This window comes from Tupaia chinensis, unplaced genomic scaffold (assembly GCF_000334495.1).
Source record: "Tupaia chinensis unplaced genomic scaffold, TupChi_1.0 Scaffold144602_1, whole genome shotgun sequence".
Taxonomy (NCBI): Eukaryota; Metazoa; Chordata; class Mammalia; order Scandentia; family Tupaiidae; genus Tupaia; species Tupaia belangeri.
In genome coordinates this window covers 202,973-218,369 of record NW_006204462.1, presented here as the reverse complement: position 1 = coordinate 218,369, position 15,397 = coordinate 202,973, and the positions used below count along the sequence as shown (strand labels likewise).

The following is a 15,397-nucleotide window of genomic DNA, read 5'->3' as shown; positions in this document are numbered from 1 at the left end:
GGATGGTCACGCCGCAATCCCTTCTCCTCCATTCTCTTGGGATCTTGGGCGCACATGCACCCGGCGTGAGTTTTTAAGCCACCGGGTCTGGGACGCGAACTGCGGTCGACTACATGGGAGTCCAGAGACATAGCCATTACGCTAACTGCTGGTTCCCTGTCTCCTGACATTTTTAATGTCAGGGTTTGTTGTACCTCTGTTCCCCTTGGGTCTCAGTGCCTGTGACACCTGCTGATGGCAGTTACCGTCCGGGCAGCGTCCCCTGCTTCGGACCCAGCTCCGCGGGCGCATCTGGCCTGTGGAGCGTGGGCTCTGCACCGGCTCTGGACTTAGCCCACCACAGGCTTCGTCTTAGCGCTCCAGCTGACTCCCGGCAGCCCGCCCTGGGAGGATCAGGACATGGCGGACATCTGAGCCTGGCAGAGGCTCCGTGCTGGCTCTGTTTCGTGCTTTTGGTTCTAGAGACTTTCACATCTCACGGGATGAGTAGAGTGGACGTACGAATCGCATTCATTTTCCTTGCTTCACAGCGGGGAAAGTGGACGTATTGGCTGTGCTGTGTCCCAACCCCAGGAAGTGGGGGCCTCCAGGCGGGCCTCCTCCCACACCTGCAGCTCAGGGGCCACCCTCTGCCCTTTCTCCTGCACCTGGCACTCAGGGAGCCACTGCGCGTTTTCCATTCACCCCGCGGTGTTGTCATGCCCCTCCCAGCCATTCTCTAAGTCCTCAAATCTGGGTCTCCCCATGTCCTGGGTCACTTAGCCACAGTTGTCATCGATGAGCAGTGTGTGTGTTGTGGGTGGGGTGACCCGAGTCCAAGAGGATGGTTCTTTCTGAGAGAAGGAAGAAAGGGAGAACGGAAGGAGGAAGGAGAAAAAATAGTCCTTGGGTTATGCGGCTTTGACTTCCTGGGCTGCAGTAGGCACTGGTAGGGACCGAGCCTCAGGTTTGCACGGTGCTTGTCTGGGAGCTCGGAGCTGCGGTCGCAGGTCCTGGTGGGTGACGTGAGGCTGACAAAGTCCGGCTGCCGAGTCTCACTTCTTGCTCTGGAGGACCTGTGAGCCAGCCTCTCTCCGCCCAGCTGTGCACCACGCCCGCCTTCGCCTGGCCCCTTTTGTCCTTGCTGCCAGGGGGCTCTGGCTCCCGACACCCGGCTGTTGCATTTGTCCAGTGTGTGTTTGGTCTGGCCCTGATGGGATTGCGGTAGCGGGCCCTGCGTGGGGATACTCAGCCATGCACGCAGACCCAGCTGCCTGGAAGCAGCCCTGCTTCCATTCCGCACACAGCCGTTGCCTTTCACGCTCCCTGCTGGGGGAGGCTCTTCACTTCAGTTCTGTGCCTTAAAATCAGGACCACGCCCAGGAAGAGGAATGATTGGTCACACTGGTGGGCAAGTCCATTCGGAGTGGATGTCTTTCCGGGTGGGCTGAATCCATTTTCGACTCTTTCAAACCTCTGGGTCTAGGCGACAGAAGGTCTTCATGGTCTCCGACTGTTGCATGCGCCTTCCTTTGACTGCAGTGCGCCAGCTTTCCTGTGCCCCATGCTCTGCGTCCTTCAGGACAGTCCTCCAGCCTGGCAGAGTTGGAGTTTAAGAGTCCGAGCCGCATGACTCAATAAAGCCTTATTCCACTTTATGTCTTGTAGAGTCTCCCATTACGATATTGGTATCAACTGAAGGAGCCAATACTTCTTCCTGTAAGTACATCGAAATATGCTGTTTCCAAGTTTTGCTTAAAGAGTATCCGCTTTGGAAGGTCATGTTCGTGGCTGCCCTTCCAGGGGGACAGTGAGTTTAAGAGCAGGACGGTCTTTGCTGGTTGACATGGAAATAACCTCTCATGCTCGAGGTAGAAATACATGCGAACGTTAGCAGACGCTGCATGTGTGCTGGCCGAGGGTGGCGTGGTGGGGGATGGCCTCGTTCTGGGGAGCGACCGGGTACCGCAGCGTGTCCGGAGCCTGCAGCGGCCACTGCGGCGGGACACCCAGCAGGCGGGCGCTCTTGCCGGGCGCTCCCGTCTCGCCCGGAGTTCGCCGTGACGGAGACCAAGTAGCGCGTGTCATGCAGATGTCACCACAGCGGACTCTTTACGACATGTTGGGAAGCAAGTCCCGAGCTAGATCTCAGGATGGCTTCCCTCTGCTTCATGTGAACTGTGCTTCGTGCGTACGGAGCCCCGCGGCCTGGAGGTCGATGGCACTCTGTGCCAGGGGACTTAGAAGCCAGCAAGGACTGTAAGGATAGCTCTCGATCCTTCTGGGTTGAGAGTGCATGGTGTTCAGTTCTGACGTTCGAACACGAGAGTTTTTCAGACCTCGGAAATAAAGCTTCAGCCCTTGACGCTTTCTCTTCCGTCTCCTCTCTGTTCAAGGCAGTTCTCAGTGTGCTTTTCAGTTGACGGATGTCCCTGGTTTCTGTGTCCCACATGGCCGGTAAGCGTAAGGAACAATTTCCCTTGGCTTCCGCCTGAAGGGGGACTCTGGAGAAGAAGGTGTCATTTATGGCACGTCCGTTCCTTTGTCGGTCTGCTCACAGAGTCAGTTTGCGCTCAGAGCCGTCCCTGCAGGTCGGTGGCACCGGGACTGTCGCTGCGCGTACAGCGTGCGTCTCTGAGCGGGGTGTCGGCAGTGTCCTGACCATCTCCGGAATCCTTTAACTGGGTGGATGCAGCAACCTGGTACGACCAGACGGGAACGAAATGCCAGGGCGTGCTAGTCAGCTTCCCCTGTGTCTTAAGGACCCTCATTACATCCTCCAAAATGATAATCCCTGCTGGGGATGCGGGTATTTGTTATTTAATTCTACTCATAAGAAGATTAGTATAATTATACGTGATTTATGTAACTAGCTTTCAGGAGACATACTGAGTTCTGTTTTTTCTTCCCTCAATGTGTGCTTATTACCCAAAAGCAAGCACTACACCCCTCTTGCTATTTGCATGAGAACGCCTTCGGCCCTGTGGCTCCTTGAACCAGGCTACCGGAACCTGTGCCCTGGGACCTCCTGCTGCCGCTCCTGGCTGTGCACACAGTCTGAGAAAGGCAGGAATACTTCGGGTTTTTGGAGCTCAGGGGACGGGAGGGGCTCTCCGTCAGGTGTTCGCCCATCACAGCCCGTCGGAGGTCCTCATTTTGAACCTAACTCTGCGCTCTCGTTCTTAGCATGGTTGGTTCCTGGTAACGGGCCTAGGACGAACGAGAAAGGTTTGTGTCCCAGGTGTTCAGGTGTTCGCCTGTCCCGTTGCCCCTCGTCATGGTGGGCTCTCAGGAAATGTCGGACCGATCAGCGAGCACATGTTTTTACATTCGTGAGAAATACGCTCTCTAATCTGAAAAGACGAACAGGCATGCCGGGTTCCGGGCCACTCTCGGCTGGGACGGGAGCTCCCGAGGCGTGGTGCCCCTCTCCAGGCCAGTCCCTGTGGCATCTGCGTTCTGGAGGGGACCCGCCAGGTGCCAAGGCTCTGTGACGAAGGCTGTGGTGGACCTGACTGGACCCGGACTCAGCGATGGCGGTTCGTGGGACTTAAACGTTCCAAATACTAAAGCCGCCAAAGGCCTTGGGGTCGTGCCCGTGGTGGGAAGAAAGCAGCCCTGAAGAGCAGGTTTCGTCCACCTTACTTCCTCGGGAAGGGAATGCTGCCAGGTCCCCGCATTCGGTCGGCCAGCTCCTGGGCCGAGCTCTCTGCAGCGTGTGAAGGTTCCGGGGAGCCTCTCCGGGAGCGGGGAGTGCCGTGGGCCATGTTTAGGGTGCCCTGGGCCAGCGTGATGGGGAGGCAGCCACTTCCCGGCCAGTTCTGGCGGCGCAGGTGGCTGGCCCTCCTGGGGATTGCTCCCTGCCGCCGTGCCAGTGTGCTTAAGGTTTTGTTTTTGTTTAAATTTATTTTATGAGTGAGAGAGAGAGAGAGGGGACAGGGACAGGGACAGGCAGACGGCATTCCCAGCAAGGTCTCCACACTGCGGTCCCCCAGCCCCGGCCAGTGCCAGGCCATGAGCACGCGTGTGCCCTGTGTATGCAGGAGGTCTCCGCACTTGAGCTGGGGCTGTCCACGTGGGGTTGCCCGCACCACGTACCGCATGTTACCACTGTGCCCCTCTGGCCCTCCTGCAGCCCCGAAGCCCCTCCTGCAGGTCCTCCTCGAGAGGTCCAGTTGGACGGGCTTCTGTTCCTGGCCTGCTGGAAAACCGGACGGTGCCCTGTGGCTGCCCTGCCAGTGTCCTGTCTGCTCCAGAGCCTCCCTGGCCACTCCGAGGCTTCCTCACCTCCTCTGTAACCCACGTCATGGCCCGGCAGACGGTACAAGGAAAGTGAGACCCCCGCCCAGCCGAAGTAGTCGCCACCCCTAGTCCTGATTCCCTTCATCGGTGCTGTGCACTGGCTTGGGCTTCCCGGCATCCCTCTGTCTCCCGAATGGTCTGGAAGCATGTTTACTCATGCAGAAATACCAGTCGGAGATACGTGCTTCCGACCGCTGTTACGGAACTGAAATCGTCCCTGACCGGGAGCTTAAGGGCTCCGTCCGTTGCGAACGGCTCCCCAGCTCTGCCCTCTGTCTTCTTCGCATTTTGTGAATCTTGGTGAAACACTGCATTACTAACCCTCTCCTTTGTAAGATGATTTTTATTGCTCCTTTTTTGAAACTGGGAGCTTGCGTTGTACATTCACTGTTTTTGAGTTGTTAATTATAATTTTTTAATAGTTTTCTTATAATAGTCTGAGAAAGATTAAGATTGCTTTCTTTAATTTCTGTTTATTATTAGTTGGCAAGTGAAGTATCTGTGACTACACAGTTGAAGTACTTGGCTGAATGAGTGTCCTCTTCCCGATAGGTGACAGACTTTAGGAGGGGAACAGTGTGAGCCCCGCAGGACGGTCACCAGGACTGTCTCGCCCCTGCTCTCTGAGCTGCAGGGAGGAAGTGACGGCCCAGCACGGGCCGTACGGTGGGCCTCTGGCGTGCCATCTGCTGGTGGCCCCGTGGCAGGCGACTGTTGACTTGTAAAAGATGCAGCTTGTCCTAGCAGCCGCTTTGCTGCTTCGGGGCCCTCCGTCCCAGCTCAGTGCCCGCCAGGAGACAGATGGGGCGATGCCAGAGGGGGTCGGAGGGAGGAAAGAACCCCACTTCTGGGAAGCAGCCTGCGGCATGAGGCTTCCCCGCCGTCTTCGCCACAGCAGACGCTCACTGAGGGCTGACTGTGCCAGGCGCCGGCTGGACGCGGTCCACGGACCACAGCGCGTGGTTCTCCTAGGACCTTGTTCAGCTTTACAGATGAAACTGGTGCCTTTGTCCAAGATCACACACGGAACTCGCACCGAGACCGTGTACTCGCCCGCCAGGCTGCGCAGGGTTTCACGGCCCTAAGGAGAACAGCCTTTGCTGTGGAAAGGAAGGAGATGTGTGAGTGACTGGAAAAGTAGCCTTAGATCACGGGGGTTGGGGTGTGGGCAGCTTAAGGTAAACGACTTGCCTGGGACCAGTCGAGCCCAAATGATCTCCTTTTGGTTTCATTTTGTGAAACCGTGTTCATGCGGGAGCGTGTGCACAGGGCGTGGAACACTCGCTCAGGTCTCGTCACACCACGATGGCCTTCCTCGGATCGCCATCGTCTGCGCTCAGCATGTTTCAGGTCAAATGGGCCAGGGATCCGAGCCTGTGCCAGCATGTGGCTCCCAGCACAGAGTTCGCACGCTGCCGGCTGCACCTCAGGCCAGGCCAAGCCCGAATCGCTGCGCTCCCCACGGTGCAGGACGGTGAGCGGCACGGAGTGAGCACACACCTTGGTGATGCGCGAGTCCCGGTGTGATGATTACTGTGTGCGCTTTTTTTCTTTTAATTATTTTATTTAACTTTCTTTATTATTATTATTTTCCAGTTTTTTCCAAGAGAGATAGAGAAAGAGAGAGAGAGAAAGTGAGAAAGCAAGCCACCAGGTCCAGGACTCGAACCACAGTCAGCCATGTGGGAGTCCAGTGACTTTAACCACCACACCACCTGCTGGCCCCTACTGTGTGTTCTCAAGCAAGTGACTTAGCTTCCCTGAAACTAAGTTTATATGTTGGTATGAGGGGTCTTTAAAAGAAATGGGATTAAAATATGAGTTTATTTTGGTGCAAACATTTTAAAAATTGTTCATGGTTTCTTCATCAAACATATTTTTCATGAACTTTTTGAAGATGCTCATGTAACCCTGGGTGTCTTTTTACTTTTTAAAGGTTTTTGCCACAGGGCGTGTGCACTCACTAGACAGCCAGGGAAAGCCGGCGAGAGGGAAAGCGAGAGATCTCCAGGGCGCATGGCCACACCGTAACCCCTCCCCTCCATTCTCTTCCCGGGACTGTGGGAACACATGCGCACGTGCCTGGAGTGGGTTTCAAACCCCTGGCCCGGGACACGAACTGTGCTCAGCTGAGTGGGGGTCCAGCACCTCATCAGCCCGTGACCTGCTGGCTCCAATCAACATCCTAAACGTACTTGGGAAGCCGAACGTGGGCGGGTGAGTGGCAGGTCTGCCCTGCTCGGAGGCGGAGGTGGGCCCCTGCCCCAGGGAGGCAGCTCGTCAGTGGGAAGGGGTGAGGCTGGGGAGAGAGGGCCATCCCGGAGTGGGAGTGTCGGCCTCCCGCTGGAGCGACGCTGCAGAGTGTCATTGCTGGAGAAGAAAGCGAGTTCATGTTTTTTAGTGACGTGGCTGAAATTTCCTTGCCAGGAAACCACTATGTCTTGGAGAATATTATTTATTCCTGCTAAGGCTGCATTTGCAAAGAATTTACCCAGGAAGTCCTCTTTGAAGTCTCTGAATGAAGTGAACAATTCGGTCTTTGACTTGGCACTGAGAGAGCAGAGGAAGAGAGATGTCTTCTGTCTGCGAGACGTTTGTGCCTGCAGAGATGTTTGCCTGAGAGACGTTTGCGCCTGCAGAGATGTTTCTGTGTGGGAGACGTTTGTGCCTGCAGAGATATTTGTCTGAGAGATGTTTGTACCTGCAGAGAGGTTTCTGTCTGAGAAACTTTTGGGCCTGCAGAGATGTTTGAGAGACGTTTGTGACTGCAGAGACGTTTCTGTCTGAGAGACATTTGTGTCTGCAGAGACATTTGTGTCTGAGAGACATTTTGTGCCTACAGAGGCATTTCTGTCTGTGAGAGGCAGCCTCCACTTGGGAGCAGTCTGGCAGTGGGCCTTGATTAGACGGCCCGGCGGGCTGGCCCCTATGTGACTCAGAGCCATGGCCGTGCCTGGTGTCCTCCACTGTGTCTCGCTGAACAGCCTCGCGGTAGGGAAACTGCAGGGACCTTTGCTAAGCGGCTCCCGGCTGGAAACTGGCGTCCGGAGTCAGGTGCTTGGCCGTGGTGGGAAGTGAGCCCACCTGCCGTGGCAGAGCTGTTTCTCCCGTGCTCATACGCGTGTCTGGGTTCTCGATTCTCTGCACGGGTCAGTTGGGGGCATGGGCGCTGCCCTTGGGCAGGATGGCACATGCGTGGATGGGTGCTGGACAGCAAAGAAGTGATTCAAGTGGAATAGTGCCCAGCCGGTAGGATGTCCCTCTCCGGATTGCCCAAAGAGTCGCAGGTGTGTAGGGTAACGGGGAGGCGGGCAGGAGAGCGGTGGCTTGTGTTCATCGTCCCGCGGCCACAGGTGTTGCCCTTTGGCGTCTGCTCGCTCTGGGAGTGGCTGCACCTGCTGTTCTCCGGGGCTGGGACGCGCTCCCACCGCCGCCCTCGTCCCTTTCGAGCCCTTCGCTACCAGGTAGAGCAATCCCAGAACATGGGAGTAGCCCCCCCCGCCTTTTTTAAAAAGAATTATTTATTATTATTACTGTTTATTTTTTTTTTAATTTGATCTGAGAGAGACAAAGAGAGAGGGGAGGAGAGTGAGAAAGCAAGCCACCAGGTCCAGGACTCAAACCGCTGTTGGCCATCTGGGGGTCTGGCACTTGAACCATCCTAGCACCTGCAAACCCCAGAGCAGCCTTTAACCTATGGTGTTCAGTTAAAATTTAGCTTTTACAAAATTATGCTTTTGGACCATGAAACTGTTGGGTCGTCAGAAAAGTCATGACATGTTTTTCTGTGCAAAAATTTGTCATGACTTTTCCGACGACCCAGCAGAACCAGGCTGGTAAATCCTTGCTTCCGCAGAGTTCTAGAATCTACCTCTTTGATGGGATCTTGCTGGGAGCTGGCTGCTGTTCTTCTCTATGGTGCCGAAGGGTCAGTTGCTTGGGGGTCGGGTGTCGCCACGTAGCCTGGTCCAGGTGGAGCGTTACTGGCCGTAAAATCCGTTGCACAGTGATCAGACGACCGCGGTGTCTTTCAGTGAGCACGGAGTGGCACGGCCTTGCGCCTGGGCTGTTACCCTGTTGCAGGGATGAGGAGCAAGAGCGAGCCGGGCTGTCCGTGTCGTCTAGGCAGCGTGGGTGCGGCAGGGGTGGCCCGGCCTCGCCCTCGGAGCCCTCGTCCTGAGGTCCCTTTACCAGTGCAGGGGTGGAAGTGCCCAGAAAACCTACGGAGCCCTGCGGGGGCTCTGCAGCGGTGTCTGCCGAGCGCTGGTCACTGCAGCTGCTATCGGAATGGACTTTTTTCCTAATGAGGTCGCTTCGGCCAAATCCATTCACAGTCATTCCCGAGCGAGGTGCAGAGCTGTACATGCAGCGCTCCTGTGTGAGGGAGCCAGGCTGGGCAGTTCCGCCGGCCAGCTGACGTGTTTCTGTTACTGTCTAGCCTACAGGACCGCCGTGAGAACACCGAGCACAGCATGCTGTGGATGGGCGGTGGTGGGCCCTGTGTGGTGGGCACCTCAGGCTCAGACTCTAGGCGTGCCTGATCCCCGCTGGCTGGAGGGCTGGGGGGGGATGGGGGCGATGAGGCCTGTCGGGGCCTGGGCCTCCCGCTGTCATCGTCACTTGTTAATGTGGTGCTCTCTAAGCAGGGATGGCCTGCTTCCTACAGAGCGCAGCGCCAGCCGCTCTGGGGTGGGGACGCATGACCCATGCCCCTCGCCCTCTCAGATCTTTGCAAATAAGAGTCGTGACAAGTTCACTGTGTGAGCTAACACGCACGCACACACACACGCATGCACACACACTGAGGAGGACCAGGCAGCTACTCAGCGGAACAAGGGAACATAACGTTCCCTCTGCTACTTCGTCCTTGCTTTGATAACTTTCAGATCAACGTTGAGATGCGAGATCAAATGAGAGCCCTTGTTTAAGCTGCGGATGACTGTGGGAAGAGCCTTGGCCGTGGCAGTCCTCCGGCCAGCCCGCTCTCTGTGCGTGCTGGGTGGGCTGCTCTGTCAGTTTTTGGGACTGTCCCCTCTCCCAGGCAGGATGGTCCTCCGCCCCTGCCACCGCAGCATGGGAAGCCTGGAGTCCTTGTCGACAGAGGTGTCATCTCCGCTGGCTGACGACGAGGAACAGAAAGTGAAACCCGAATGGCATTATCTCAGAACCTACTGTAGCCACGGTCGGGTCTGTCTGTAGCAATAGATCAGTTTAAACATGTGGAGAATAAGAAATTGTGGCTTTTTCTTTTAAATCAAAGAAGGTACTGATTTTCCCCGGATCACTGACACACAGGTTTCTGGGGGGCCGATACACGAGTCACCGCACCTGAACTCAAGCCCCCGCTATGCACCAGTTCCTCCCCAGGGGCAATTTCCCATTTGCTTATAGACATAACAGGAACATTTACAAAAATGAGCAACTAACTCAAAACCAAGGGGGCCAGCAGGCGCTGTGGTGGTTATGGCGCTGGACTCCCACACGGCTGACTGTGGTTCGAATCCCAGACCCGGAGGCTTGAAACTCACACTGGTACATGTGCATGCATGCTGAGAATCCTAAGGGGAGAATGGAGGAGAAGGGATTGGTGTGACCATCCCCCCGGGGCGTGATTTCTCACTTTCTCTCTCTCTCTCTCAAGTTAGTGCATGTGCTCTACTGCCAAAACCTAAAAAAAAGAAAGAAAGAAAAGAAAAAAAAAGAAAGAAAAAATAAAAGAAAAGCAAAAAAGGAAACAACCCACAAAACTAGCCCTGGGAACGAGGGGACTTGTGACCCAGGAGCCCCAGGACTGAGCCTCGTTCTACAGGGGCTGCGGGGAGCACTGTGGTGACCTGCTAAGGGAACCCCGTGGGGGCTGAGGCTGAGGCAAGGAGGTGACAGGAAAGGGCGGCTTGTTGGCCACGCATTTGACTCAGCTCGGGCCCTGGGAGATGCGGTGAGCTGTAGTCCTCTAAACGCATGCCCGCTTTTGAAAGAGCCTCTGTTTAGACAGAACCCTTGGACTGTCTGGGTTTGGGTGCACTTGCTCTTCAGAACAAAGGCAGTGTAGGAGCCAGCAGGGGACATGGTGTTTAAGGCACTGGACTCCCACAGGAATAGCTGTGGTTTGAGTCCTGTACCTGGCAGCTCGCACTCTCTCTCTCTCTCTCTCTCTCTCTCTTGCACACGCGCCCTATAGCAAGTTTAAAAAACAATTATAAGTAAAATTTACTAAATAGTTATTTTAAAAAAGAACAAAGGCAAGGTAATTAGCTCAGTTAAAGATAATGCCTCCTCCCTAGTGCTCGGATGTAGCGAGGGGAGTGTAGGCTAGCGAGCCCACGGGGCAGTAGAAAACACAAGCCTACACTCAGCTTCCAAGTGGGTACAACTGATGTGATGAAAAACTGGTGTTTTATTCCTGAGCATCACAGAAACTAGGACTTAGATGGAGAGACTAGTGCCCAAGTCATGGTCATGATCAACATCGATCTAAAGGAGTGAGCCAGCAGGTGGTGTGGCCAGCTTTCCAGTTTCAGTCCCAGGCCTGATGGCTTGAGAGTCATGCCAGGCACATGTGTGTGCGTGCCCGGAATCCGACAAGGAGAATGGAGGAGAAGGGACTGCAGCGTCCATCTCCCAGGGGCGTGATTTCTCACTTCCCCTCTGTCTTTCTGTCTCTGGTGAGCACACATGCTCCACAGCAAGAACTGAAAAAAAGGTAAAATAATATATAAATACGTAGAGCAAAGCAGCGAGTTGCACACCAGTAGATGAGCTCTGCTGGCATGTCACAGAATGAGTGTCGAGCGTGGCACTGTCGGGCGGACTTTCGGATCAGGTACTGCATGGCAGACGCGACGCTCTGGAGCCTTACACGCTTCCCCTGGAATTAGTTTCAAGAAGAAAATCCATGTTTCTAGCTAGATGAAGCAGTTCATAAGTGATCGTATGTCTATCTGTATGTGTGTACTATAATTTTTTCCTTTGATTTTGACTACCTTTTTTTCTATGCCAAAATTTTGGAATTTCTGATATTCATGCACATCCTTAACAATTCAGTGTATTTGACAACCGTACAGCAGGTATTACCAGTAAATAAACCTTCAGTTCAACAAAAAGATAATAATACAATGTGTCCGTTTCATTTGAGCGTTTTAATTCATCCTCCCAAAATAATCAAGCCAATTAGGTTTTTGAAAAGTTAACTGGTCGTGGGAACCAGCACTTAGCGTAATGGCTATGTCGCTGGACTCCCACGTAGTCGACCGCGGTTTGCGTCCTGGACCCGGTGGCTTAAAACTCACGCCGGGCGCGTGTGTGTGCATGCCCAAGATTTCGAGAGGAGAATGGAGGAGAAGGGATTGCAGCGTGACCATCCCCCCGGGGGGTGATTTCTCACTTTCTGTCTCTATGTCTCTCTCTGTCTGTCTGATGAATGCACGCACCCTATAGCGGAAAAAAAACCTTTCCAAAAAAAGAAAAAGAAAAAAAAAAGTTAACTGGTCGCGATTTGCTGCTGCCGACTAGCCTGTTCCCATGGCTGTTTTGTTTTGAGGGTTGCCGACAGTGGAAGCAGGTGCATCTTGTTTTTCCTCCTCAAGTCGTCCCGTAACTCCAAAGTGTCTTGTCCAGGCCTGGCCCCTCTGGGTCGAACCTCTGCATCCTCCATCACTAGCCAAGCAAACCACGGTCAGAGCAGCACTTCTGTGCCTGGAATCCGAGCTGCTAGGCTCACGTGATAGACAGGCCGATGAAAAGAGAGACAGGACGAGACCTCCCTGTCCAGCCTGTCAGCCCGCAGAGTCCGGCGTGAGCCTAAGGGCTGCCCTTCTGCCAGGCCAGGAGCGGGACGCCCAGGTCTGCCCTCGGAACGTGGCAGCAGGAGGGGGCCCACGTGGTCTGCGGGCCACCCGCCTCCCTGTCTGGAGCAGGGCCGGCGCGTCGTGCACTTGCCACGTGACCAGCTGCGTGAAGGGAGAGTGAGCGGCACGGAGGGCAGGGTGACATCGCCTCAGCTGCGTGAGGAGGGGTCTGCAGGACGTTCACAGGACACGCACACCGAGAAGCCATGGGCTTCCAGGATCTTTGCACCAAGATAAAGACGGACTTGGACTCTGGTTTTCTGCAGTTTTGAAGTCCCCATGGATCTACACACCTTATGAAAAGCCTGTGTTTTGGCCGACCGGGGTTCGATTCCTGGCCCTGGGGCTTGGAAAACATGCCAGGTGCTGTGCATACATGCCATAGAGCCTGACAGTGCTGGAGCTGAAGAATGAGGGTGTGGCGTCGCCAAATCCCAGCTCTCTCTCTGGCAAGTGCACCGGGCTCCTGGCAAGCTAGACAGGTAAAGGACCTGCCGGCGGTGAGGAGGACGGCAATGCCGGGCCAGGCCTTGCCCTCACTCAGGCAATGTCTGATCTCCTGCGTAAATTTCTTTGAAGAGAAAAGGGAAGGAGAAAAGTGGAATTTCCCGGCTCCACGGGCGTGCCTTGTGCCTCTTCCCATCCTGTCGGAGTCCGGGGGGGGCAGCCGAAGGCCGGGCCGCGCAGGTGCGCTGTCGGACCCGCACCCTTTCTGGTAGCGTCACGTAATGGCTGGCATCGCCCGGCCAGAGAAGGTCACTCTGCGTAGTTGGTGGGCGTCTAATGCTGTGCACTGCACCCTGGCGTCGGGGACAAGCGTGCCGATGTGAGCACCCCGTCCGTCCAGGGAGGAAACGGCGAAGCGTGTCATGGGGCTGACCCGTGTCCACACTGCCGCTCACCCTCCCGTCCCTCTCCTCCCCACTCCCGCCCTGTGGAGGCCAGGGGAGAGCTTTGCTGCAGCGACACAGAAGTGGCCAAGTACGTGGCCGCTGTCGGGCCCTGCTGGAGGAAGGGTCTCTGGGCCGCGGCCGCCGCCTCCTCGCCGTGTGACCGTGGCTTACCTCTGCGCCTTCTCCGTGCTGCCCGTTCCGTGTGTGAAACGAGAGTCCTACCACTCTCCTGGGTGCCCGGTCTGAGGAGTATGGCGAGGACCCGTGGGCCCACACGGCCCGGCCCGCTCGGCCCGCTCTTTGCTTCTCGGGATGACCCAGACGTTCCAGCTCTCGAAACTCGCGTCACGACTTCGCTGACCTCAGATCTCGCTCGCTACTTCAGGGAGGGGAGACTGGAGGATGGACGTCCTCGCTTCCTGCCGCCGAGCCGCCGAGCCCCGGCACAGCGTCCAACTCACCGTCACGTCGCGAGCATCTGTGGGTGAATGGCCGCCTAGGTGGTAGCTGTCTTGATTACATCTCCATAGCAACCTGAAACATTTTAAGTAACTATTTCTTATTGTTAATATTATTTGTTTGTTTGTTTTCTTCTGTTACTATTATTATTTTAATGTGACCAGAGAGAGACAGAGCGAGAGAGAAGGAAAGTGAGAAAGCAAGCCACCAAGTCCAGGACTAGAACCGCAGTCGGCCATGTGGAAGTCCAGTGCCTGAACCACCATGCCCCCTGTTGGCCTGCAACCTTAAAATTTTAAATCTATTTCTTTTGAAAAGCAAGTCCTCTCAAGATTCTCCTTTCCCCCCACACCCCCCAGCTTGTGAAAAAAGGTTAGCTTAAACCCTGAGCAGCAGGTTTCCCGGTCCAGTGCTCCAGTCTGGCCGAATCACAGCTATGCCATTTCATCTGGAATTGGACAACTCAAGCATTTAGCTCTAATTTTTGACAGTAAGATAATTATTTTCATACCCAATCAACACATTTTTCCCCCAGCCATAGGTTATTGTGAAACCGTTTGTCTTCAGAAATACAGCTAGCCCTGTGTGTGAGGTGCCGGAAGACGTCTGGGAATATCGCCAGGGTCTCTTTGCTCTCTGTGTGCATCACAGACGCTTAGCCCTTAGAGCTGCTTCACTGCTAGGGTCTGTCTCCCTGGGTGGCGCAGTTCAGAGGGCGTGAGCGGACAGCAGCCAGCTCGTGCTTTAAGTGCTCTTCCTCTCCCCTTGCTCTTGACTGTGTGTGTCGGCACACGGGGGTGAGCTCCTTCCCTGGGGTGGCCAGCCACGTCCGTTCCTGGTTCCCCCAGCCCTCCACCTCCGGTCCTGGGCGCCAATGAGCCATGGAGGTGCCCCCCAATAACTTCACTTTGATGTACCCCAAAGATTCCCATCCAGAACTTAAAAGGCCTTTTGGGGGTAAAGCGAAGAGCAAGGGGTCCCAGTCTCACAGCCCCCCGGCAGGCGCCTTTGGTCCCAGTAGGCAGCAAACAGCAGTGGGAGGGCTGTGGCAGAGGAGACGGCTCTTTCCAGGATTCTGGCCTGGGGCAGGTCCGCGTCTGACCCCAGGGAAGACTTTGGGAGCGCTTCAGGGGATCGCATGTCCTAGAAGCCTTTCCGGAAGCATCACGGACCCTTCCCGTGAAGCCGCTCCTTTGTTAAGGGCGGCCGCGGAGCAGAATGGCCGTGCAGGTTGGACGTCTGCTCTGCAGCCATCTGGAAAGACCTGCTTCTCCCGCTCGCTGAGAGCCTCTGTCCCCGCGAGCCGTCAGTGACGTGATTAGTTACACGCGGACGCTGTCGGGGGGGGCACGGCCTCATTCGTATTAACAGTCTGTAAAACATCTGTGTGCAGAGCTGCCTGGGGGTACGGCCGCGGGACGCCTGTCTGGGCACTGCAGCCCGGCCCTGTGCCCTGCGGACTCCTGGCCGTGGTGAAGGCGTGCCCAGGCCGGATGGCGGACAGCGGCTTGTCGCTGCTGTGCCGGGGGGGAGCTCGCTGCGCAGCCCCTCCAAGCTGTCAGGAGCCGGGCCCTCACACTCCCCGTTCCCATGATTCATGGGCGTCCGCTTCCCCAGGGACTGGAGTAGAGCACTAAGGAAAAGCCCTTCTCCGTGGACGAGTGGCATCGGGTGGGCGAGGGGCGAGGAAGCGCTTAGCTTTGCACAGCCCCTGGTGGCTCGTCACATACAGTGATTCGTCGCCGTTAGCTAATGCTCAGTTGACACGATTCCGGTATTCATTGGGAAAGCCAGGTCCTCAAAGCAGAAGTGGGGGAAAGGCAGGGGCTGGAGGGCTCGGGGAGGAAGGGGCGGCCACGTGGGAGCCATCTCCGCCGTCTGCCGTGTTAGCCAGGCCACTGTCTTTAACGCAGGGCC

The 15,397-nt window shown here is 55.8% G+C and overlaps 1 protein-coding gene across 2 annotated transcripts in view; it reads left to right on the top strand.

Moving 5' to 3' along the window:
• The window catches only part of NRG1 (neuregulin 1), a 312,205-nt gene that overhangs the window by 167,864 nt on the left and 128,944 nt on the right, over nucleotides 1–15,397 (top strand). For both annotated transcript variants that reach the window (XM_027767759.1, XM_027767760.1), the window contains exon 5: nucleotides 1,648–1,698. In XM_027767759.1, the coding sequence (XP_027623560.1) occupies nucleotides 1,648–1,698 (51 nt within the window). The remainder of the gene's footprint in view (nucleotides 1–1,647; nucleotides 1,699–15,397) is intronic.